This window comes from Rhinoderma darwinii, chromosome 7 (genome assembly GCF_050947455.1).
Source record: "Rhinoderma darwinii isolate aRhiDar2 chromosome 7, aRhiDar2.hap1, whole genome shotgun sequence".
In the NCBI taxonomy this organism is placed as follows: Eukaryota; Metazoa; Chordata; class Amphibia; order Anura; family Rhinodermatidae; genus Rhinoderma; species Rhinoderma darwinii.
Genome location: NC_134693.1, coordinates 39,288,197 through 39,313,835, shown reverse-complemented (window position 1 = coordinate 39,313,835; position 25,639 = coordinate 39,288,197). Strand labels below are relative to the sequence as shown.

Below are 25,639 nucleotides of genomic sequence, written 5' to 3'. Positions count from 1 at the left end.
AATCAAAAGCACTGCTGTCACCTACATTATAGCGCCCATCTCCTTATGTAGGAGACAGGGCACTTATAATGTGGTGACAGAGCCTCTTTAAAGGGAACCTGTCACCAGCATTTTAGCTATAAAGCCAGCAATATCTGGTGAAAGTGGGTGAAAAATCATTGTCATCTAAGCTATAAATATGTTCTAAGTAAGCTCTGTAGCTTTAGTATTCCGTTTTTCAGTGGTCCCACGCCGTATGCAAATGAGCAGAACAGAGTCAAATCTTCATCTGAAAAGAGTCAGATTTTCATTCCTCCAGCGTCTCAGAGTGGACTCCACCTCCTTTTTGATTGACAGCTCCTTAGCCAGTCAGGGCCAGACAGGTGGCAACGGTGGGCGTGGTTAAGAAGCTGCATCCCAGAGGGAAAAATAATTACCATAAAAGGCGGGAAGAGTTTAAACGACGATATTTACAGACCGAAGAGGACTTCAGGAAAGAAGAGAACAGGAACGAACTCTGGACAGCTGCGGCCATTGAGGGGTCAGGCGAGTTTAACAGGTAAGATGTTGATGACAGGATCCCTTTAAGATGCATACTATGAATTACCTGAAATCTTAGCTCTGCTATACGCTGCTGGAGTTCAGCCACAGCCGCAATACTGTCGGCTTCTCGAAGTCTCACTGCCATCACGTCTTCCTTGTTCTGCAAAAAGTACAGACACCAGGTCAGATGTATTTTTGTTATGTCAGCATGTTCATAGTTTTTGTATCATTTACAGGAGAAATCATGAAACACCCAAAACACTGCAGATACAATATTACGGAAATTCAACTTTTTCAAAATTTAGTTTGAATGTAAAACTTTCTACGCAAGTGCAAAAGTGGGCAGCAAATGGAAGCCATCGTGGGACTAATGCACTACTATTATAGGCTCCTAGTCATGCCAACTACTGAATCCCGACTTCAATTGGGTTGTCTAGGATTAGAGAAAGGGTCTGCTTACTTTCTAGAAACAGTGATTTGTCGGTCCTTGTGTTGTGCTCTGTATCTAATTAAGTAGGGCCGAGCTGCAATACCAGACACCACTCAAGTACAGAAGGTGGCGTGATTTCTGGGGATAAAAAAAAAAAAAAAAGCAGACCCTTTTTTCTAATCCTGGACAAGCATACTTCAACACATTATAATACAAACTATGCAATTTTATGACTTTGACGAAAGAGACCAAAAACATACATATAATTCTCTGTTCACATCTGCGTCAGAGGCTCCGTTAAAAGCCTCTGTCGCAGAGTCCATAAACCTTGCTGGTGAAAATAGCGCAACATGCATCGCTATATTATCTGGCAAAATGATGGAAACAAACCATTAAATTTGATGGGTTTTGTTTGCGTTCGTCCTTTGTTGGATTCGGTGCTTCTATTATTTTTATTATTCTGTTCCCATGACAGAAATACTAGCGCAGATGTGAACAGATCCTACAATTAAAAATTGCCAACATGTCATATCCTTTTAGATACAGAAACTTGTACCTTCTACTCAGATAGTGATCAATATAGAGGACCAGTTACCACCATTTTACTTGAAAATGGGTAACCTACGGATTGTAAACAAAATGCTTTTACTCCTAAAATTTAGAAAAATTGCTTTTATACTGGAAATAATATTTCTGCTACCAGTGCAGGAGCCCCAGGCAGAGAAGGGTGTCGCTCTGTCGTCATATGCAGCTTTTTATTTGCCTATTACTAATAGGCAACTGAAGTGTTTGGATAAGGCTCTGTTCACATTAACGTCATGGACGGCTTCAGTTTAGAACGGAGAAATGGCCGCTATGCCGGATCCATTGTCAGACAGATACTGGCAAAGCTTGACAGACCCCATTTGACTTCCATGGGGTCTTTCAGAGAAGATGAAGTTTTGAATTGGAAACCACAGTAAGCAGAGACATCAACTGTTTGTAGGATTGTTTCGCAGTATGACCCCCATATCAGATTACAAAGCTATGTTGCCAGGGTCCGTGGACTATGAACTGAAGAAATGAAATCTGCATGTCTAGACGTAGCATACAGGAAGCGTCTGTATGAAGGCCCTTTTACAATGGTGGATAATCAACCGTTGCAGCGAGCTTGGCTCCTGTCAGACGGAGCTATGGATGGGGATGAGCGGTTGTTACTCCAATCGCTTGTCCCCATACATTATCATCATGCTGACGACAATGATAATATTTAACTTTTTCAGAACGATACGATCAGCAGACGATAGAGCGTTTGCTCGTTCATCTGCTGATCGCTGCCCTGTTTACACGGGGCAATGATCGCTAACGAGCATTTTATGAACCGATAACCGTCCCGTGTAAAACACCCTTTACTCCACAAGCAGGATCAAAAACCATATAATGGAATGACAAAAAAAAAAAAAAAAAAAGAAGATGCGCAAGGAAAGTTCGATAACGGTGTAAATCCACTTCTAATCCGATCCTCAGAGAGATCAGACTCCAGACAAGTTTTCTTCCATGGGTAGTTATGAGTTTTCAAACCAGAAAAGAGTTGATTGAACATTTTTGCGGTTCTTGGTAGGTCAATTTCTTCTCTATATTCACTATGACTGTAAAACTTTCCATCCCAGAAATCTTGGGTCTTATTACAGTCAATCACATTAGCACTTAATTGAATCACTTCTCAGCTTCCACTTTTAAGGTTTTGCTTTCAGTATCACTATTAATACGCCCCAGAGATGACACTAGGTCTCAACTAAATTGTACGAATGTAGTCCCCTCTAAAGTTACACACACAGTTCTAAAACAAACTGGCCATACGCATAAGTTCCGAGGTCCCCAAACTTTTGTTAGCTACATTCAACTGAAAAATGTAGGAAATCTGCATCATACACAGGTACAGAAGGAGCCCTATGCACCTCTAAGGAAGATCTATTGGCACTACGGAGCTATAACATGCCTGTGTGAATGAGGCCCTGAGAAAACTTCTACATTGTGGTCACTGTGGATGTCGTATTGTAGCTTGAGCATGTGGTCAAAACTCAATGCCAACTGTGACAGATCATATTTAGCCAAACCCCGCTCCACCCCCATTTTTGCGGGATTGTTATTAAACTTGTGTATGGGGGAAGCACTACAGACCACCAAAAACTATTTAAATTAAACATGCCTGATCCTTTGTCCACTGAGAGGGGAAAGCAAGAGACAAGTGGCGACTGGACTGAACAACATTGCACCTTGAGAGCTGTAAGAGCGTTATAGACTGGAGTTGCTCTGTGGTTTTTCAGCAATTATCTTGAGAAAAAGGTTCAAATGTAAATCACAGGTTTGATGCCAATTTTGCACTCAAATAATGCCACGACCAGGGCTTTGACAACCTGGTTCCAGCATAGTGAAAGTTATTGCTTCCCCATCTCTGCAAAAACATAGCCCTGGCTCCATATGCCCATAATAGCCAGCATGAAACCGCTTCACGGGCAGAAGCAGATCATAAGTTAGGGAACTGAAGACACCTTAACTAACAAATACTTCTGTACACGGGGGGCATCATAGTTTCACAAAATACAATAGATCGAAGACACATTTGAACAACCAAGAAGAGCTTTGTTTCTTCAATTTCTGTTCCATCGAGAAAAGATCTATAGGTTGCAACATGGTCGACCAAGAAAGAAAGTTAATTCTAATATACCCAGAAACAATGTAGGGTAAACTAAAGCCTGTCACGCAATGATAACCGTTGCAAAAATGTGTTTAATTTTATTTTTTTCAATAAAAAAAACAAACAAAAAAATGATCTGTGCGGATTACATTTCTCAAAACATCTAGATTGTAGTCAGAGCGCTGTTTTTTTCTGCTATTGGGCTCCAAATCATCTGCATGGACATAGAAGTAACGCCTAATTCAAACGACTATTTTTGCAGCCGCAATTAATCTGCATTTTTGTGGACCCATTCTATTCTATGCCGTATATATACAAATATATAATTGCCGACAACTTTTATATGTGTACAATTGTGTCACGCACACTTAGGCTGCGTTCACACGACCTATTTTCAGACGTAAACGAGGCGTTTTAAGCCTCGATTTACGTCTGAAAATAGGGCTCCAATACGTCGGCAAACATCTGCCCATTCATTTGAATGGGTTTACCGACGTACTGTGCCGACGACCTGTCATTTACGCGTCGCTGTCAAACGACAACGCGTAAAAAAGGCGGCTCATCAAAAGAAGTGCAGGACACTTCCTGAGACGTAATTTGAGCAGTTTTTCATTGATTCCAATGAAGAACAGCTCCAAATTACGGCCGTAATTGACGCCCTGCAAAACGCGAGTACATTTAATTACGTCTGAAATTACGGAGCTGTTTTCTCCTGAAAACAGCTCCGTAATTTCAGACGTAAATGCAGTTATCGTGTGCACATACCCTTATAGTCAGAAAAAGGACGGAGCAGGTTAAGTTAAGAGTTTGTCCCAAAAACTCTTTTACAAACACTCTTGACATTAAGTGTGCGTGCTCCATTCTATTCTATGGCCCCATGCACACGATCGTGATTTACACGGATCGGTTTGGGGGCCGCAATTGCGTCCCACAAAAACTCAGGACAATTCATTTTACGGTCTGCAATTGCGGATTTACCAATACTGGTGAATCGTTGTGGATCCGTGAGTCCGGATGACACACTGATGCACAACAAGGATTTTTTGCGGTCCGATGACTGCTACGGACCCGTAGATTTGCGGACCGCAATACAAATGTGGTCGTGTCCATGAGGCCTTAAAAAGGGTTATCCAGTCGCTAAAAGTTGATGGCCTGTCCTCAGGATAGGCCATCAATAGCTGATGGGTCGGGTCCGACTTCCAGGACCCCCGCCGATCACCTGTTTTGAAGGGTGTGTAACGCTCTTCACGAGCGCTGCTTCGCCTTTATATCTGCTTGCTCACTGTGAATCGTCGACACTGATGTAGCGGCGCTTCACCGGTATTGCAGTCGCCTTTTTTCATTAAAGTGAATGGGAGTGAATAGCGACTGGATAAACCCTTTAATGATAAAATTCTTGTAGGATCTTACAGCATGCGGTTTATACACTGGACTCAATAAAAGCTCCCTCTAGTGGTGGATGTAGGCACTGAGGATTGTACCATTTAACTGACTACGCAGGTGATTTGGGGCTCTGTATTATGTAAAAAAACAAAACTCCAAATAATGTAAAGATATCAACACAGAATTTAGGACCTAAAGTCCTAAATATAATCAACTATGTAGACTATATCTATACACAATTTTAAGCGGTGCTTAGAAAGTGTACATATCCTTTAAGAAATTAAAATAAAAGCAAGAACTTTTGCACATAAAAAGAAACATGAACCTTTATTATTGCACGGTTCTCCCCAGCATCGTGTCGGCAGCTCCCTGTTGTAGACCTCTATAAACTCCGCATTACCTTGCACTCCATCTCTGAGTGTTTCCGTTTTGCCTCCGTTAGCTGATTTTGCAGGCTCTTGTTTTCTGCTGTCAGATATTGCACCTTGGCTTGTAAACTGTTGACCTCCTTCTCTGCTCTTCGGAGATGGTTGCTGTTTATCTGGTTCTGTTTGAGACCAAAGAAAACAAGTGCCAGATTAAAGATAGCGGGTGCTGAAAGGCTTTCACCTTAGCTCTTCTCCAAATGCTCTGTAGCAGATAAACATACATTTTGACTTCTATATAGAGAGAACACAGCTTTGCCGGACTTGTCGGCTTTAACACCTCTAAATACTTTTTCGTTCTAATTCGTTACAAATCATATTATTAAAATCTATAAGCAAAAGACTGCTTTATAAAAATCAAATATATTAATATAAATATATCCTGGCAATATCTTCAAATGTACAACCTAGCACCTCGTGACACGAGAACATTTCTGCATGTATTACAAATCAGCAAGGAAACCATGCCACCTAGTGGACAAAGGTATAGGATGAAAAAAAAAGAGGGACCAATGCAAGGCGCTGCTAATAACAAATTGGGTGTTTATTAATGATGGAATAATGGTAGGCTACGCGTTTCGACGCAGGAATTGCGTCTTCATCAGGCTATGAATATACACAAAAACATCTCATATATATATATATATATATATATATATATATATATATATATACACACACACACACACACACACGTCAGTAATCAAAAACCGACCAATCACCAGGGGGAAACAGGGATGGGACTCAGGGTGTTTGCTACGAGGAATCGGACAAAAAACTCGCTAAAAGAACACACACGTTTGGTTAATAGAATATATGCCAATTAGATAAAAGAACAATATGATAAATAAATTTAACATAAGAAAAAATAACAGAACATAATAATATAAGCCCAATTGATAAGATATATAAAATGCTTGACATACAAGCCATATTTAAAACACAAAACATCGCTATGTCACCTACGGCCGACTTAAATTGATATGAAATTTTTTTTTAAATGTAAAAATCTTTATGAAAAAAGGGGAAAATTTAATAACAATAAGTCCAATGTAAGCTCCTTGGAGGAAAGCAGAAGGAATCCAATATATAATCCGATAAAAAAACCGGCAAATGGGATAAGCGATCAGATAAAATACTATATAATTCTCAAAAAGAAAGGAATAATGCTCGATCTATTAAAAACGAAAAAAACATTTAATAATTAAATCTATCAATTCTGAATGAAAATTACGATGTTCTAACCATGAATGGATTCATAGGAGACCAAAATACTAATCAGCGCAAACAAAGAAAGGTCAGTGGCGTCTTCGTAGTCATAACAACACCACTATTAAGATAATACATCGGTGCACGAGAACTATGCTGAATTGGTGAAACAATTTATATAAAAAACAAATTAAACAAATTATGCCTACATAAAACGATGTGTTAAAAAAACAAACATGAAATATTGACTGGAAAATTGCAAAAGGCAATCAAGCATTTGGAAAAATAAAATCTATATCCGATGGAACATCAGAACCAATAAAAGGATATGTAAATAGAACTCTAATTCATAATAAAAAATTCCAAACCACGTCTGAAAAACCGGATACTATAATTGCTCTAGTGAACCAAAGAAAGGATGACAAATATGATGCTTAAATGCCATAGATATAAATTAATTATAAGTTATACGTTATACTAATATTAATAATACCAATAAAAACGCAGATTTCCAACCCAAAATATAAAGATATATATATATATATTACGGGAAATATGGACGACAATACCGCAATACAAGAATATAACAAATTATCTGATTGTGGAAAATAAGCCGGATGTTAAAATAAAACATTACGATTACCAATAAGATATAATAAACCCATACCGGATTTGTGACTTTTTTTGTAAGTTATGACTACGAAGACGCCACTGACCTTTCTTTGTTTGCGCTGATTAGTATTTTGCTTTCCTCCAAGGAGCTTACATTGGACTTATGGTTATTAAATTTTCCCCTTTTTTCATAAAGATGTTTACGTTTAAAAAAAAAATTAATATCAATTTAAGTCGGCCGTAGGTGACATAGCGACGTTTTGTGTTTTAAATATGGCTTGTATGTCAAGCATTTTATATATCTTATCAATTGGGCTTATATTATTATGTTCTGTTATTTTTTCTTATATGTTAAATTTATTTATCATATTGCTCTTTTATCTAATTGGCATATATTCTATTAACCAAACGTGTTTGTTCTTTTAGCGGGTTTTTTGTCCGATTCCTCGTAGCAAACACCCTGTGTCCCCTCCCTGTTTCCCTCTGGTGATTGGTCGGTTTTTGATTACTGACATGTGTGTGTATATGTATATATATATATATATATATATATATATATATATATGAGATGTTTTTGTGTGTATCCTTGGCCTGATGAAGACGCAATTCCTGCGTCGAAACGCGTAGCCTACCATTATTCCATTAATAAACACCCAATTTGTTATTAGCAGCGCCTTGCATTGGTCCCTCTTTTTTTTTCATCCTATAACCTCATTTTGACGGTGAATTCCCGTTCACCGGCCCTTGGACCTTGGCAGCAGCTACAGATCGCACTTGGCTGTACACACCCTGGGTGTGTCTCCTCACTTCGTATCTCCACAGCAGTGTGCTCCCTGGAGATCGTTCCACACCCTTCAACAGTGTTATGCCTGGTCAGCATAACCCGACTAGGTGAGTGCAATTCACCCTAGTAATTCTTGTTGTTTTTGACGTCCGGATAATTGCACTATGTGGCGCCGTGTGTTTTTTCTTCCTTTCTAGTACCTAGTGGACAAGCAGCACATTGCTAGACGGTATTTAATATACATATCTATGTGCACAAAATACCATAAAGAATTAATAGTGATTGCAATTATCTATTTCACTTTATAGCTCTAAATAACCCGTCACAGAATTGAAAATGTTAAAAATGTTTAACAGTTTCAGGATCAAGATACTTTATGTTAAGGAAACATAAAATTCACTTATGGGACAAGCTTTAAGAGATTAATACATTAAAGGGGTAGTCCAATCATTTATTCGTATGGAATATAAATAGAATATGTCATAACATTATAATTGACAGGCATCCACGCCTTTGTGCTTTCCTATACAGAAAAAAAAAAAGTATGCCGACACACACCGCCACGGCAAAGGCCAAGAGGACATTGGGTGAACAGCAGTTTATGGTTACATTCGGCATATGTCGAAGGCGTTTACATAACACAATGAGTAGGCTAGATAAACAGCCTTCATTCCAGACTGATCGGGAACATTCAGACTGTAGGGTTGTGCAAGTCGTTATATAGTTCTCAGCCGAATGTGGTTTTAGCACGATTTTAATTTCCTTCACCTGTGCTAGTCGCACACATGATGTTTGCCATGCGGTTCTCAATCTCATAACAACCGCAGCATGAAAATATATTCAAACATGGTGGCGAAATACCAGAGGGATTAGTGCACTTGATGTTTTTAGCTCACAAAGCATTGTCTTGACTGGATACAATTTGTAACAAGGAATTAAAATACAAAAGTATATTAGAAAGTTGTAAAACTAAAAGGTGGTATTACACGGCCCGATGTGGGCCGTGTAAACGAGCACCAATCAACGTTGATCGACGCTAGTTTGCTCTTTTCACACGGAGCTGGTATGGGGACGAGTGCTCGTTACTCAGATCGCTCATCCTCATACATTATCATCATGTCGGCAGGACATCTCCTTGCTTACACAGAGAGATGTGCGGCCGACAACGATAATAGTTTCTGCATTTAAAAATATATAATAATTCGCTGCTGAACCAGCGTTTGCTCGTTCATCGGCTGATCGTTTCCTTGTTTACACAGGGCAATTGTCGGGAATAAGCGTTCTGTGAGCGCTCGTTTGCCCGATAACTGGCCGCTGTAAAAGGGCCTTAAGGGACTAAGCTTTATCTACATAAAACCCCTTTAAGCAAGAAGTATGAGGATGAAAATGCACTATAATTTACAACGTCTCTCGTGTCGTTTTGATAAACTTATCAAAAGAATAAAATAGAGAATTATTAAAATTCTTTGACATTACAAATAAATTTGGGCCAAAGTCTTTCCACTGAAAGTCGCCTTCAGATAAGTAGTGAATCCTCCTGTGATTGGCATGTGTCATTGAAGATTGACAAATTCACTATTGCTGAAGTTCTAGTCACAGTTACACAGAACTAAACAACGATTTAACCGTTTCTTGTTACTCAATTTTGTGCAACTTACTGAAGAACAGCAGCAATAAGAGAGTTGTCGCTCGGATTGTGACAAAACAAAGGCTAAACCAAGGACAGAAGTAATAAATCAGGTATAGAGGGAAGGATGTGGTTATGGATGCTTGACGAGTCACAATAGCAATTGCACATAGCTGACCTGACTAGTGAAATACTTCTAAAAGGTACTAGTAACTCCATGAACCCTCCCCAGATTCTGGTTCCCACCTCAGATATGATAGAATTCAGGAAATAAAAATTATACCTGCATCATTTTTGTGCATGTAAAATAAAAAGAAAAAAGGGAATTAGCATAGGGAAAAGTTAAAGAAAAAAAAAACACCTACACAAAGTTTTAGAACATGTAAAAAATAGGATTCTGCCATTACACGGACTTCTTTCTGTCCATCATCTAGAAATGGACTAAATGGATTAAAACGGTTCGCCAACAAGACCATGGCAGCCAGTGGATCCATAATAGTATCCACTCATGGGGGTAGAAATTCTAGCAATGATCAAGAGAAGTTAAAGGGGGATTTCTGGCTTCAAGAAATTCTATTTATTTCACACAGCACGGGCAGACTGCTACTGCATGTATGTGTCCTATGAAGTTATGTATGCTGAACTGTATGGACACAGAGGCTACCGTATGAACATGGGTGTGTAGAAACAGATCTATGTAGTTTTGGAAATGGAGATCTCAGCTTGACAAATGGTTAACAACTTTTAAAATATAAGCAAATTCACACCTGAGTATCGAGCTCCATCATCCGCTGTTTCAGTTCTCGTAAGTCTGCCTGCCGCTCAGCTTCTCTAAGCCGCACACTCATCAGCTCGTCCTGTAGCTCATTCACTGTATTCTTCTTAGGTGGATCTTTCCACCGACCAGCGGTGCGTGCTAAATGTCTCTGGAATTAATAGACATATGCTCAGAAAAGAGAATGGCACAAACATTAACCAATATTATAAGAATGGATTACACTACCGTTCAAAAGTTTGGGGTCACCCAGACAATTTTGTGTTTTCCATGAAAACGCACACTTATATTTATCAAATGAGTTGCAAAATGACTAGAAAACATAGTCAAGACATTGACAAGGTTAGAAATAATGATTATTTCAAATAATAATTTTCTCCTTCAAATTTTGCTTTCGTCAAAGAATGCTCCATTTGCAGCAATTACAGCATTGCAGACCTTTGGCATTCTAGCTGTTAATTTGCTGAGGTAATCGGGAAAAATTTCACCCCATGCTTCCAGAAGCCCCTCCCACAAGTTGGATTGGCTTGATGGGCACTTCTTGCGTACCATACGGTCAAGCTGCTCCCACAACAGCTCTATGGGGTTGAGATCTGGTGACTGCGTTGGCCACTCCATTACAGATAGAATACCAGCTGCCTGCTTCTTCCCTAAATAGTTCTTGCATAATTTGGAGGTGTGCTCTGGGTCATTGTCCTGTTGTAGGATGAAATTGGCTCCAATCAAGCGCTGTACACAGGGTATGGCATGGCATTGCAAAATGGAGTGATAGCCTTCCTTATTTAAAATCCCTTTTACCTTGTACAAATCTCCCACTTTACCAGCACCAAAGCAACCCCAGACCATCACATTACCTCCACCATGCTTGACAGATGGCGTCAGGCACTCTTCCAGCATCTTTTCAGTTGTTCTGCGTCTCACAAATGTTCTTCTGTGTGATCCAAACACCTCAAACTTCGATTCGTCTGTCCATAACACTTTTCTCCAATCTTCCTCTGTCCAATGTCTGTGTGCTTTTGCCCATATTAATCTTTTCCTTTTATTAGCCAGTCTCAGATATGGCTTTTTCTTTGCCACTCTGCCCTGAAGGCCAGCATCCCGGAGTCGCCTCTTCACTGTAGACGTTGACACTGGCGTTTTGCGGGTACTATTTAATGAAGCTGCCAGTTGAGGACCTGTGAGGAGTCTATTTCTCAAACTAGAGACTCTAATGTACTTGTCTTGTTGCTCAGTTGTGCAGCGGGGCCTCCCACTTCTCTTTCTACTCTGGTTAGAGCCTGTTTGTGCTGTCCTCTGAAGGGAGTAGTACACACCGTTGTAGGAAATCTTCAGTTTCTTGGCAATTTCTCGCATGGAATAGCCTTCATTTCTAAGAACAAGAATAGACTGTCGAGTTTCACAGGAAAGCTCTTTTTCTAGCCATTTTGAGAGTTTAATCGAACCCACAAATGTAATGCTCCAGATTCTCAACTAGCTCAAAGGAAGGTCAGTTTTATAGCAGCTGTAAACAGCAAAACTGTTTACAGCGGTGCTAACATAATTGCACAAGGGTTTTCAAGTGTTAGCCTTCTAACACAGTTAGCAAACACAATGTACCATTAGAACACTGGAGTGATGGTTGCTGGAAATGGGCCTCTATACACCTATGTAGATATTGCATTAAAAACCAGACGTTTGCAGCTAGAATAGTCATTTAGCACATTAACAACGTATAGAGTGTATTTCTGATTAATTTAATGTTATCTTCATTGAAAAAAACTGTGCTTTTCTTGCAAAAATAAGGACATTTCTAAGTGACCCTAAACTTTTGAACGGTAGTGTAGATTTCCATTATTCTTGCTAAATAATAAACACGGAAAGCATTTATGTAAACCGTAACAAAATAACTGCATATTCAGCATGCAGAATTTTTTGAATATTGCCCAAACTCTCCTGCGTTTCTCTAGGAGATTAGTTTCCAGCTTGCCATAGGTCACATTGACATCTAAAACCAAATCTCGTTTAGCTCCGTGATCTCGCGAGATTTGGATTCATTTGCCGGAATCTCACAAAAAAAAAAAAAAGAGTCAGAAGTGTCAGGATTCTGAGTACACATGATGTCCAGGCTGGATTTCATGTGTATTCATTATCAGGACACTGTAGTAATGTTAGGGTTTGTGTATGAGGCTGCACATAGTGATATATCTATATCGCTAGTGTAGTGTAAATGAATGGAGAGGAGTGCATGATGCCGATTTGTCAGCGTCATACACTCCTCTGTACAACGCCCACTTGGTCGAAAGTAAAAGTGCGCCCACTTGGGCATTAAGAAAGCTCATTAGCATAAACTTAAATCGCTGCTAACTTTGTGAAAAAAGATCGTTTTTTTAAATAAAAAGCATTACTGTCACCTACATTACAGCGCCCATCTCCTTATGTAGGAGACAGGGCACTTATAAATGTGGGACAGAGTCCCTTTAAAACAAAATAGTCTGCTTTTGTCCCCAAAACCACTCTTGTGCTTAAGCTGTGTCTGGTACTGCAACCCTGCTCCACTCAAGGAAAAAAAACTATAGATGTTGCACCTGCGTTAAAAAAAAAAAAAAATAAAAAAAAAAAAGGGCTTTAAAGTGTGAATAAAGCACAAAATATCTCTGGTTTTAAGGGTTAATATGGCGTTGGTGCCCACTTTGCAGCTATAACATACTTTACTCTTCTGGGAATGCTACATTTTGGAATATGGCTGCAGGAAGTGCAAGAAAATGCAGTGAGGTTGGCCCGAAACTCCGACACTGAACAACAGTCCCAAATCACTTGTTTCTCCTCCACCAAACTCTACTTTTGGGACTACATGTTTGATTCTAATGGCATCTGACAAACACGGAATTGCCCATTAAATGACATATTCATTATTAGCTAATCTGTTTCTCCTGTTCCAATGGTGGCAAGCTTTACACCACTCCAGCCAATGCCTTCCCTTGTGCATAGTGATCCCAGGATTTGTGCAGCTACAAGGCCATGGAACACTAATTCAAGAAGTTGCTGCTCCGATGAGATTTCCAGAAGCAGTGTGGCAGGAGAATAGAACAGGTTTTTTTTTTTTTTTTTTACTTGTGTTGTGAGCTTGTGTGGCCCCCACCACTGTTAATCCTAGAGGTTTCAACTTTACAACAGCAGCAATTAGTTATCCAGTCTAGATCACGGAATGGATAACAGTAAGTGCAACATATTTTCCGCTTTAAGTTGGTCTGTGATGACTACATGGCTGTTCGCTGGATTGTATTTACTTTCTAGCAGCATTCTGTGACTGAAACGGCCAAATCCCCTAAAAAGTAACTGTCCACACACTTTATGTAGTACATTTGGAAAATGAAGCCTGGAAACCATTTAATAGTTTGTCGTTATAGATTTGCACACAACAACACAGACAATTAGGTTTTAATCAGTTTATCAAAAGTTTGTGAAAAAAGCAATGTAATGGTGATACCTGCCAGTGCTCCTCCAAATCTTTTATCTGTTGCTTCTGCTCCTTCATCGCGGTTATGGCTTCTGCTTCTCTTATCTTCACTGCTATAAGTTCTTCTTGAAGTCTCACTATATTGTTCTCATCCGGAAAGGAATTATTTCTCTGTGTATCACAGAAGAAAACACAATCAGAAGTTTCAGGTTAGCTTTTCTATTAACAGCCTATGTATAATGTCCCATGTACTGGAGGCTGTATGATGAAATGTTTTACTTTACGGTTCTGTTAGTGTAGAGTAAGAGTATGGAGAAAAAGCACAGCCTGTTACGGTCACTGTAGGGGGGCATCCGTGTGGGCTTTATACTGTATAGGTGCCGCTATTTGGCATTACACTGTGTGGGAGGCACTATGGGGCATTAGTGTGTGTGTGTGTGTGTGTGTGTGTGTGTGTGTGTGTTTATATATATACTATGATTTTGTTTTATTATATAATTAAGGTTTTATTTGTGTAATTGTCCTGGAAGCAAAATGGTTAAAGATACAAATCTTCAACTATTGTTAAACAGCAAATAATCTAGTTGAGCACTTCCGAGGGCGGGGCATTTCGCATTGCCGCTTTTAGTATCAGCTCCCAACGGCCTCAGGTTATCTGCGGCGTATCTATGCCATCTTGGCCCCAAGCACCGCTGGCTGGCCATCCCTGGGATCGCTGTGCATAGGGGCGACAGAGGAGCCTTCCATTTTCTTCCCCGGAGTCTTAGGCGGTGTAACTCCGGAGTTAATGCGGTGATGGGTCATCCCGCCACCATATTGAAGGATTGCGGGATGGCGGTGACAGTCCCCTACTCTGTCTCGGGTTAATGGATCTCCGCAGGGGACGCATACTTCCAGGCATTAATAAGCCCCATTGACCCCCTTGCGGACGTCAGGAGTACCCTGACAAAAGTGACCACCATTTTGGCAGGCCGCACGACGGGCCTCAGGCCTGCGTGCCCCTGGGTGAGTGAACCACCCCAGGGGACCTCTCCCAAAGAACCACAGTAGAGACCCATCAGCCCCCCTCCGCTCCACAGAGTGGGTTTGGGCACAGTGGGAACTCCCCAGAGAACATCTGGCCCTCTCTCCACTGCTCCCTGGGGACCTCATTATTCTTCCTGGCCTCACGCTGGCCACATTGATCTGTGGAAGGCCTGCGCTGTAACCCCCTCGCTGAAGAATGAGTGAGGGTGAATTGTACTGCCCCAGACTTGTCCTGAAGCTTGACATTGGTGGAACAATAGCTCTATACTGACGCCATATGGATCTTAAGTGTCTCTGGTCTGGATCTGGAATATAATGCCATTAATGTTTTAATGATCGTCTGAATCTAGTCGGGCAACTTTCCCACTTTACCCTCCGATATTCAGCTCCAATACGCCCTATTGACGGCTCTCCCCTGAGATAGGGGACTGTGTCATGGACAGATTCCTCACAATGTCGTCAAAAGGCAAAATCAACTCGCTCTCAGAACACCCCAGTACTGGGCTCCTCCACCATGCATAAAAATAAGGGAAATGCTCAAAGGGAAACATACTCTAAACGTGCTCCTGTTAAAGTGCACTATCCACAACCACAATTCTCTACGTAGCTACTTACAGGAGATATGACCCCCTCAGCTGTCCCAAAAAAACAGCCCTCAACACAGCTCAGACATGGACTCACTTCAGGCTACACTGGTGGTGCAGGTAGTCTCAAAACTATTGCGGCCTCTCTTTGACAAACTCTTGGACATCCTGCATACTTCTATCAACTCGGCGCTGGCCCAGATTACCTCCAACTCTCAGAAGACTGCTGACTTAGAGAACAGATTCACTTCCTCTGAACACTCCCTTTCAAGTCTGGAGGATGCCCTGCGCCAGAGCCAAGCCACGACTCCGGCGCTGAGAGACAAACTGGAGGATCTGGAGAATAGGGATAGACGCAGCAACCTGAGATTTGGGTATCCCCCAAAACGGTCACGGGTAATTGCTTAACAGACTATCTCAGCAAATCCCTTCCACAAGCACTTATTATCTCCACATGATTGAGAGAGCACAGGCTGGCCCTCCGAGGTCCAATCGCGGAGCTGAGAGCCTATAGGAACCAGAGGGACTTACTGATCAACGACTCCAAAATCCTGATCTTCCAGGACTACTCTGCTGCGGTTTCACAGAAAAGGCCTTTGCTGCGGTTTGCCGCTTGCTTCATGAGAGGAACATTCACTTCCAACTTTTCTTTCAGACAAGGCTGAGAATTCAAGATGGTGACCAAATCAGCATTTTTGAAGATCCGGTTTTGGCTAGGAGACAGCTTCACCTGGAGGAGCGGGACACCGAGTGATATGTACCGGTGTTACTGGGAAATTTGTCCGGCCTTCATTGGACAAGTGCACATTTCGCCCATGGATGCGATTTGATGCAGAAAATACTTAGTTTGTTTTAGTGGCAGTAAACTTGCTGTTCTTAGCTTGGATTACGGTTTATGCTGTTCATCTGTTTTGCCTTTATTGCTTTTACTGCCTGTCTTTGATGTGTGCTCTCCTCTTTCAGACTCCTGGGTGCACGACTCCAGAAATTACGGACACCTTTCTATTTAGGCCACGCATGTGGCTCGCTGGGACCGTGTGAAGTGGTGACTGGTTTGCATCTCTATTGATCCAGAACTTCCTACTAGACGCAGGATGAGTACCTCACATACATTGACACCTGGTGCTCATACAATGACACCAGACACTTATTGCACATCACCACATATAAAATTCCTGAGACAAAACGAGAAAAGGGTAGATCCAGCGCTGATGGAAGAGTATAAAAGGAAACTTTTTCCAAGTTTTAATTCAATAAATAAAATAGCGATCCATGGAAGAAATATGCTGAAAAAATATTGTCCTGTATTGCCAAGATAGAGTGAAAATAGATGGCCTACGCGTTTCGAACGTCACTTGCGTTCTTAATCATGGCTTGATTAAGAACGCAAGTGACGTTCAAAACGCGTAGGCCATCTATTTTCACTCATTATCTTGGCAATACAGGGCAATATTTTTTCAGCATATTTCTTCCATGGATCGCTATTTTATTTATTGAATTAAAACTTGGAAAAAAAGTTTCCTTTTATACTCTTCCATCAGCGCTGGATCTACCCTTTTCTCGTTTTGTCTACTACTCCCGTGTGCCGACACGAAGACCCGTGCGCAGAGATCAAATTATCCATGTCGTAATAAGGTGAGCTGGAGGCATCCATTCTTTCTTATATAAAATTCCTATCATGGAATGTTGCAGGCCTCTGAAGAGACGGAAAGCGCTTAACCACCTCAAGAGACTCTCCCCAGATATCATCTTTCTGCAGGAAACTCACTGGGGACTGGGCACTCAAGGGAAATTGACAGCCCCCTGGCTGGGCAAATATCATTCCGCCTTGAACGCTTTTTCTTCAAGGGGGGGGGGCGATTCTTTCTAGAAAAACCCTAACATACATGCTAGATTAGTGACCCCCAAGGCAGATATATTATCTTGCGCATCACAGTGGTAGAGACTCCCTACTTATTAGTTAACATCTATGCCCCTAACCAGGACCAACATATATTTTACACGGAGGTTCTTCAGGTCATTTTGGGCCTGCCGTGCTGTGACAATCATAGGCAGGGACTTTAATCTAGTCCAGAATGTCTTAATGGACGACTTCCCATCAAACCCTCAGTCCCAAATGGCTGCGTCTTCCTTAGGGTTCTTTGTTGACTATTAATTTGTGTGACCCCTGGAGAGTAACAGATGCTGGAGCTAGAGTATACGAGTCACTCAAGTTCACATGGCATGTTTTCAAGAATAGACTATTTCCTTATCTCCACCTGCTTGTTTGAATCACATAACTCATGGATTTACCAGATTACGATTTCGGATCATGCCCCGATTACCTGGACTATGGCCTTCTCCTCCCCAATTGAGAGAGCTACAGTTTGGCGGTTTCCTGCTTACATGACAGATTCCTCTGATTTCCAGCAATACCTTCAAATACATTGGGGTAACTACTTGGATGACAACATATCTCAATCAGATGATATTCCTCTGTTCTGGGCTGCTTTGAAGGCTATGATGCGGGGACACGTCATCATTTATCTGTCACGGAGGTGGCAATTGCGAAGAGATCGTTTCACTGCCTTACATAACTCTATTATTGACTCAAAAGGACCCACGCCAATTCTACCCCGGAAAGTCATCTAGCGTATCAGACAGCTAAGCACCTCTTGGATGCCTTTATATATGATGAATCTCACTGGCAGGTGAGGAATACAGATAAAAACGTTTTATAAGTGGAGCAACCGGACAGGCAAACTCCTGGCCACACTAAACAGAGACACCCCTTTAAACCTATTCTCTCCTTGCTTAACCCCTCCACAAACACCATTTCCACAGACCCTACTGAGATAGCCCAAATATTAAACGACATATGAGTATCTTTATAGAGCCACCCCGACATCCCTTCCTGACCGATTCCTTTCTGGACTCTGTTCATTTGCCCACACTCTCTGTGGAACAACAGATTTTGTTGAACTCTGAGATACAGGAGGAAGAGGCTAGACAGGCAATTTCTTTGGCCTCTAATGGGAAAACTCCGGGTCCAGACGGATTGTCGCCGGAATACTACAAAATGTTAGGTCCCCAAAAGATACCGCTTCTAACAAATCTATAGAACGAAGCCTTCATACATAATAAGCCCATTGACCGCTTCAGAGAGTCTCGCACAGTGCTTATACCGAAACCAGATACAGACCCATCCTTACCCCAATCTTATCGCCCAATATCACTACTAAAAATCAGGATTATAAACTTTTGGCTAAAATATTGGTGGACAGACTCCAATGTTTTCTCCCCAAGCTCCTCTGTAAAGCCCAGACTGGGTTCACAAAGGGTAGGACCAGTATAAAAAAATATTAGAATGGCAGTGGCTGCAACAGTTTTGGCAAAGGACCTGTTGCAACCGGTCACCATCTTAATGAGCCTAGATACCGAGAAGGCTTTTGACACATTGGCATGGCCTTTTTTAGACACAGTCCCTTCAAGATTGCAATTTGGCCCGGTTTTGTCTGAATTTGTAGTTTCTGAGATTTGATGCGGCGACATGTGACACGGTCAATGGGCTAACTTTTCCTCTAATAGATATATTTAGAGGCATTAAGCTAGGCTGCCCTCGTTCACCTTTACTTTTTAATCTCTCCATCGATCCCATGTTACGTCATCTGGTACAGACCCCGATTTTTGGGGGAATTAAATCACCTAATTTAGAATTGAAGGTAGCTGCATTCGCGGATACTTTAGGATCAGACACCATTAACAAACGGGTGCTGACCCCATTCCTTCGAGACCTGGGGAGACTGTCCGGTTAGGTGTTGAATGTGGACAAAATGGAATCTATTACTAAAGGGACCTTCTGTACCGTTATGGTCCTCAGCTTTCCCGTTTTGGTGGAAGTTTTCAGCATTAATGTATTTGGGGGTGCCAATCTCCAAAACCCGGATAAATTATATAGACTTATAATGTCCCAATATATATCACAACTAGAAAAGAGATTAGGCACTTGGAAGCACTTCACTCTTTCCTATTTGGGGAGGGCGAATCGGATTAAGATGACAGTTTCCTAGACTCCTCTATCTCCTACATACACTTCCAATTTACCTTACACAAGTGGATAAAAAAACGGATTAACTTTCTTCATAGGACCTTCATATGGGGAGGGAAAAAAAAATCACATATAGCCTACCATATTCTGCAGCCGCCGAGGGCTAATGGGGGGACACATTCATTTTACCAATATCAAAACAATACAGCTTGGAGGCATTGCTTCGCTTTGTCGCTGACTGGCTTCATGGCACTTCCTGTTACACGTCTACTCACCTTGACTCTAGTCTCTTCCCGAGTGAGGCACTCGCAGCTCTTCTACATCTTCCTTATAATCATTTGACACTAGAAACAGCCCTTTACTTTTTAACACCTGGCTGGCATGACAAAAAAACAGAGTGGATTTTCAGCTCTCCCCCTTGCCGTCGCTCTACCTGCCATTGATATGCAACCCTAACTTCCAGGACGGCAACCCCCATGGCATCTTTCGTCGGTGGCATGCAATGGGTCTGACCTCCATAAAATACTTTGTCCATATATTGGAGAAGAGGATGCTAACGCTGCCTGAGATGAGGTTGAAGTTCCTGACTGTACCCATTGATCCATTCTACTATTTACAGACCAAAAGCTACATCACAACAGTCTTGAAACAATTGCCAGATCAGGAATGAAATCCCTATCTGTTCCAATGCTTCTCCAGACAAAACTTACCTAAAAGGTCAAATAACCAGGAACTACCAGTTCTTACACTTACCACTGGACTATGTTACAACTCAAACGCCACTGACAAAATTGGAGCTTGATGACCAATCGCTCACTTACACGGTCATTGTGAAAGCTTTGAAGCAAGCTCATAAATGTCTTCCCTCGGCACGATTTTTAGAAAGGAGACTCAAAATCGCACACAGATCCTATCGAACTCCTCTTGTTGGCCACAGAATAGGTTTATACCCCACCTCTTAATGTTTTAAATGCCACATCATGGAGGCCAATCTCCATCATTTTCTCTGGGCCTGCCCGAATATTCAGACTTTTTGGTCACGTATTCGATCCTACACGACTCAAAACCTCACGAATCACACTCCTGAGAGCACTTTGGGCAATTTTCGGTTACAGAGATACAGACACACAGATGTTCCCATATAGACCGTTTCATTATGTGGCAGCGGCAAGTGTGAAGGCCATATTGCAAACCTGGCTGCATGATCAGGCCCCACCCTTTAAATGGTTCCTTGGCAAACTATCATACTTATTTAAGATGGAGTTCTTTATGGAGAGACGCCTCTATCCAATCAAAGTGGAGCAGTTTTTTGCCACTTCCGCAGAGTTAGGACGGATATTAGAAGCGGCTTTCAGAACACTATCTGGTTTCCGGAACAGATACTTTTAGGAGACATACCAGTTTGAGGGTGTACAGGATTCTGGAGTGATTGAGGTGTTGGTGGGAGTCGTGCACACAGTTGGCATGTTCTCTTCTCTTAGGCACCCCTGCAGTGGAGTGGACGGAGATGAGCAGTTGGCTGGTCCCCGTCCCACCTCTGTCCATGGTTGCATTGAGCTTTGATTTAAAGAGGTAAGGGCATACTTCTACTTTCAAATGTTAATAATGAAGCAGGAGATTTCGTTCTGAAGACAGGCTAACTTGTTTAGGTTTATTCCCTCCCTTTCCCCCTGGCTAATGATAAAAGATATTCTGATTGATTGCTGTGTATTATAGAGAACCTGTAATCTCTTGTATCCATGCATTGCTTTTGGGGATCCCCCCCCCCCTTCTACTTATTTGTTTTTACCCCCCCTTTTTTTTTTTCTTCCTGTATCTCATATTTGAAAAAGTTTAATAAACATAATTGTTCATTTTTTTAAAAAAATTCTGTGATCTGAGGTGTTCTTAGTGCACAATAGTATCTGGAGCTGTGGAGCCACAAGTAGGGGGCCCCCAAGAGCCACTGGTTGGGTAACACTGCTCTACAAGGAGTAGGTTCTTGTTGTGACTTACACTAAGAAAAACAAATTATGGATATACCATGACGTTTTGGATTATGTCAACAGATGATGCGATGTTGTGCATTTCATACTATCAAATGGGCAACTAAAATTCATTTTATATATAAAATAACCATTAAAAAACAGAGAACAAATAAATACCTTCTCAATTTCCAGTATCTTATCCTGCATGTCTTTCATTGCACAGTGGGATTCAGCCTCATGTAGTCTTGCTTGAACCAGCTCTTTCTCCAGTTGTAGAACAAACTCCTCAGAGTAGCGAGGACTGCACTTATGCTGTGGAAACAGAATAAACATTAACCATATTTATACCTTATACAGCTAACCATACAGACTGCAGGGAGTTTCAAAATACAGCACAAAATGAACCTATTTAAAAAATAAATAAAGAAAATAAATAAGAATTAGGCAATGGAATAAAAAAAAAAACTCAACTTATTACACTTCTTAAACTTAAAACGTACACAAAATTCAAATCCTAGCTTTATATAGAATAGTCAGTGGTTTTCTCTATTGTACGCATGGTTTGGCACCTTAAGGCTTCGTCCACATCTGCTTCAGGGCTCCGTTCAGACGTTCCATCTAAGCTTTCCATCAGAACGGAGCCCTGACAAACCATAGGTCTCCGTTTCCATCGCCATTAATTTCAATGGTGACAGATCAGGTGCCAATGGCTTCAGTTTGTCTCCGTTGTGCAAGGGTTCCGTCGTTATGACAATCAATAACGTAGTAGACTACGCTATTGATTCCATCAAAACGACGGAACTCTTGCACAACGGAGACAAACGGAAAACATTGGCACCGGATCCGTCACTATTGAAATCAATGGTGATGGAAACGGAAACCTATGGTTCCTGTTTGTTTCAGTCAGGGCTTCGTTCGGACGGAAATTGATGGAACGTCAGAAAGGAGCCCTGACGCAGATGTGAATGAAGCCCAAGAGGGAAATCTGAAGATCTTGCTTACATTAATTCAATAAGTATTTGTGACAATATTTTTTTTTTCTTTTTGCAAAAAATCGATTAAGGCTCTGTTTGCACTTGCATTCTGGTTTCTGTTCTAAAGGAAGGCACGACACTGCTGGATCCCTGAAACAGTGGGAGGGATTTTTAATGTGAAGAATTGCTATTCCACATGTCAAAGCGGACTGATTTTTCAACGGAGGCTCCAAATTAAGCCTAAGACGCAAATGTGAGACCGAAGTGTTCTACTATCTCACCCCGATGCTGGATTCACAGCAACACTGCTCATAACTTTAGTATAAACGTCCTATATGATAGTTGCGCTACAGAGCATTAGGGGAGCAGGCTCTCTTTTTCTCTGTGTATGAGAGACATCATAGCAGCTAGTGTCCTCCACTTCTGGAGAGGAGATCAGGGAAAACGGTCAATTAGTGATCGGCAAAAACTGCTGAAAAATGCAGATATAGGTCATATAAATGGCCAGAAATAGCGTTATTCCTCATGTACGCACATGTTCTAAAAACATTCACCTGAAACAAGCTATTCTTTAAATGTTAAGAAATTAAAAAATCTACCCTTCCTGACCACCAGATAAACAGCACTGAAAGCTTTATTTATTTATTTTTTAATATACTTTTACTTTTTTTCCACATCATTTTATAAAAATATAATTTGTGAGACTATAAAATTGAAATGTAAACAAAATGTGTAATTTTCCTACTACATCATCTTTCTCCCCCTCATGAACCTGCAGCCTACCCCATCATGCTTTTCCAATTTAACTAATCAAAAATTCCTCTGAAAAGTATTTACTCAAAACGGGTTTCGGAGTTATCCATCTCGCAATGTTATGATCCTTTATGAACTTATTTCTACCTAGCTATTGCACATAAATCAGATTTTCCAACTTCCTTTAAACTTGAATCAAACGGCAAGTGTGTTGAAATCCACTCTATCTAAAAGTTTAACGGCCAATATGATTAGATGGATAAGGTCAAATACATATCCTGTTTCTCCGGGAAAAGTGAAATAGACACATCTAGGGTAATTTCCTTATTAAGAACGTATTGTAAATACTTCTCAGTCAACACCATAGTATTCATCTGGCCGGGCACCACCATGAACAGTGTATTAAATCTGCTTTATTTCCCCCACATTTCAGGCATTCTTGCTTAAATTTGGTATATGATTATCGAGTGGCGTGTTAAAAGATCAATAGGCCCTACATCCAACTTTCCACTGCATTTCCTGCAAACTTCTGAGATCACTTTCTGTAACTGACCCGAGACCTTGGTTTATCACTCCGGCAGATCGCTGCGCACCTAGGCAAAGATGTCATCACTGTTCAACGTTGCGCGACTCAGAGGTTGGGAGAACAACGAACGGGAATGACAGCAAGAGGTGCATGGAATCTCTGCACGGACGGTTTATCTGATTGGAAGAATGACGCGCATGATCCATTCTGTACTGCAAGTGAAATTGGACGTCACATCCCAAGCCTTGGACGGTAACCAATGTCGACACAAACCATCAGAAGGCGTTTGCACGATATTGGACTACGAGCCAGACGTCCAGCTACAGGTGTTCCATTGACCACACGCCACCGCTCTAAAAGGCTATCATGGTGCACAGCAAGACGGCAATGGAGGTTGGAACGGAGGTCTATCCTCTTTAGTGATAAGTCCTGCTTTTGTCTCAGACACAATGATAGCCAGAGATAGTTCTGAAGACCACGTGGGCAATGCCATAAAGAGGCCTTCACAAGGGAACGTCACACCGGTCCTACTACTAGGATTATAGTATGGGGTGGCATAATGTATGGTAGCTGGGCACCTCAAGTCTTAATTTCAGGTACACTAACAGCTCGGCGTTACATTGATTTGGTCGTGGAACCAGTGGTATGGCCATATCTCCAAAGTGTCCCAGAAGCCGTCTTTCAACAGGATAACGCCAGGCCGCATTTTGTTCGTGCTGCTCTGAGCAGCCTGCACGGCCTAAACGTGCTTCCATGGCTTGCAGTGTCTCCCATCGAGTACATCTGCAACGCTATTGGTCTGCAATTGCAAAGGGAGCTGCCAGCCACCAATCTTGATGATTTGTGTGCCCAAGTGCATTCAGCGTGGCATAACCTTCCTCAGGCAACCATTAATAAACTCATTGATAGCAGACCAAGGTGTGTAAGGGTGTGTATTTCTGCGTGTGGTGCTAATACTCTACACTGAATAAATCATGAGGTTTGGATTATATTGTGTGTAAAGTTCAAAGTAATTTGGGTGTTAGAGAATTAAATACACCGAGCAATTCCAGTTGTCCGTTAAACAAAGTTCTTTCAGAGTGATCTAAAAAGGTCTCAGAAATGCAAGTCTTAAGCATAATAGTCATCATATATAAAACTAAGCAAAACAATGCTAATAAATAAAAGCCTTTACTAGAGAATATGCGCTGAAATATGAAAAAACACATGAAAATCAGGATTGCCATCAAAGTCAATGCGAAATGTGCACTTGTCATCTGTATGTGCGTCAGACTGGACCAGAGCACATAATGTAATTTAACACTAGAATCTTCTGACAGCTTTACACGCACTTCCTGATCTACGCCATGTAATTGACCCTAACTAATGTATTATTGATGATAATCTTGTATTACACATCATTAGAATACATCACTTCTACAGACCTTATTCCCAAACCATTTCATTCTGGTTCATTTACACTCCAGTGAGGACTAGTCACAGACTATACACATTCTGTAAATTACTCCTAGAATTCCAATAGGTGAGTATTGTCGCTTCATCCAAGCAGGTCTTTTTCAGGAACATTTTAGACATGCTGAAAACGGTTAAATATCTGACAAATTGTTTGTACATTTACTGTCGAATACAAACAGAATATGTTGTTTTTCATCACAAGCACACGTATTTATTTTTTTTAAAAATCAACATTAATAAGAGATAAATGCCAAAGTGGTCCTTTACCAAGACTATAAGGTAATGTCGACCGTGAAGAATGCAATGATGTGCAACTTCCTAAATACGTTTTATTACAAATTCTTACTTTTTGAGATACAGCTGCTTTGTATTCTGTATACAGAGTAGCTGTATCTCGCGCTGAATCCCGTTTCCGTCAGATCAGCGGCACTCACTGGTTCAGTGTCA

General features: G+C 41.2%; 1 protein-coding gene across 6 annotated transcripts in view; it reads right to left on the bottom strand.

The window, feature by feature from the left end:
- Positions 1 to 25,639, bottom strand: part of EVI5 (ecotropic viral integration site 5) — a 148,986-nt gene that overhangs the window by 52,905 nt on the left and 70,442 nt on the right. For all 6 annotated transcript variants that reach the window (XM_075833205.1, XM_075833206.1, XM_075833207.1 and 3 more), the window contains 5 exons: positions 21,662 to 21,796; positions 13,911 to 14,051; positions 10,437 to 10,595; positions 5,413 to 5,559; positions 587 to 682 (listed from right to left, as the gene is read on the bottom strand). In XM_075833205.1, the coding sequence (XP_075689320.1) occupies positions 587 to 682; positions 5,413 to 5,559; positions 10,437 to 10,595; positions 13,911 to 14,051; positions 21,662 to 21,796 (678 nt within the window). The remainder of the gene's footprint in view (positions 1 to 586; positions 683 to 5,412; positions 5,560 to 10,436; positions 10,596 to 13,910; positions 14,052 to 21,661; positions 21,797 to 25,639) is intronic.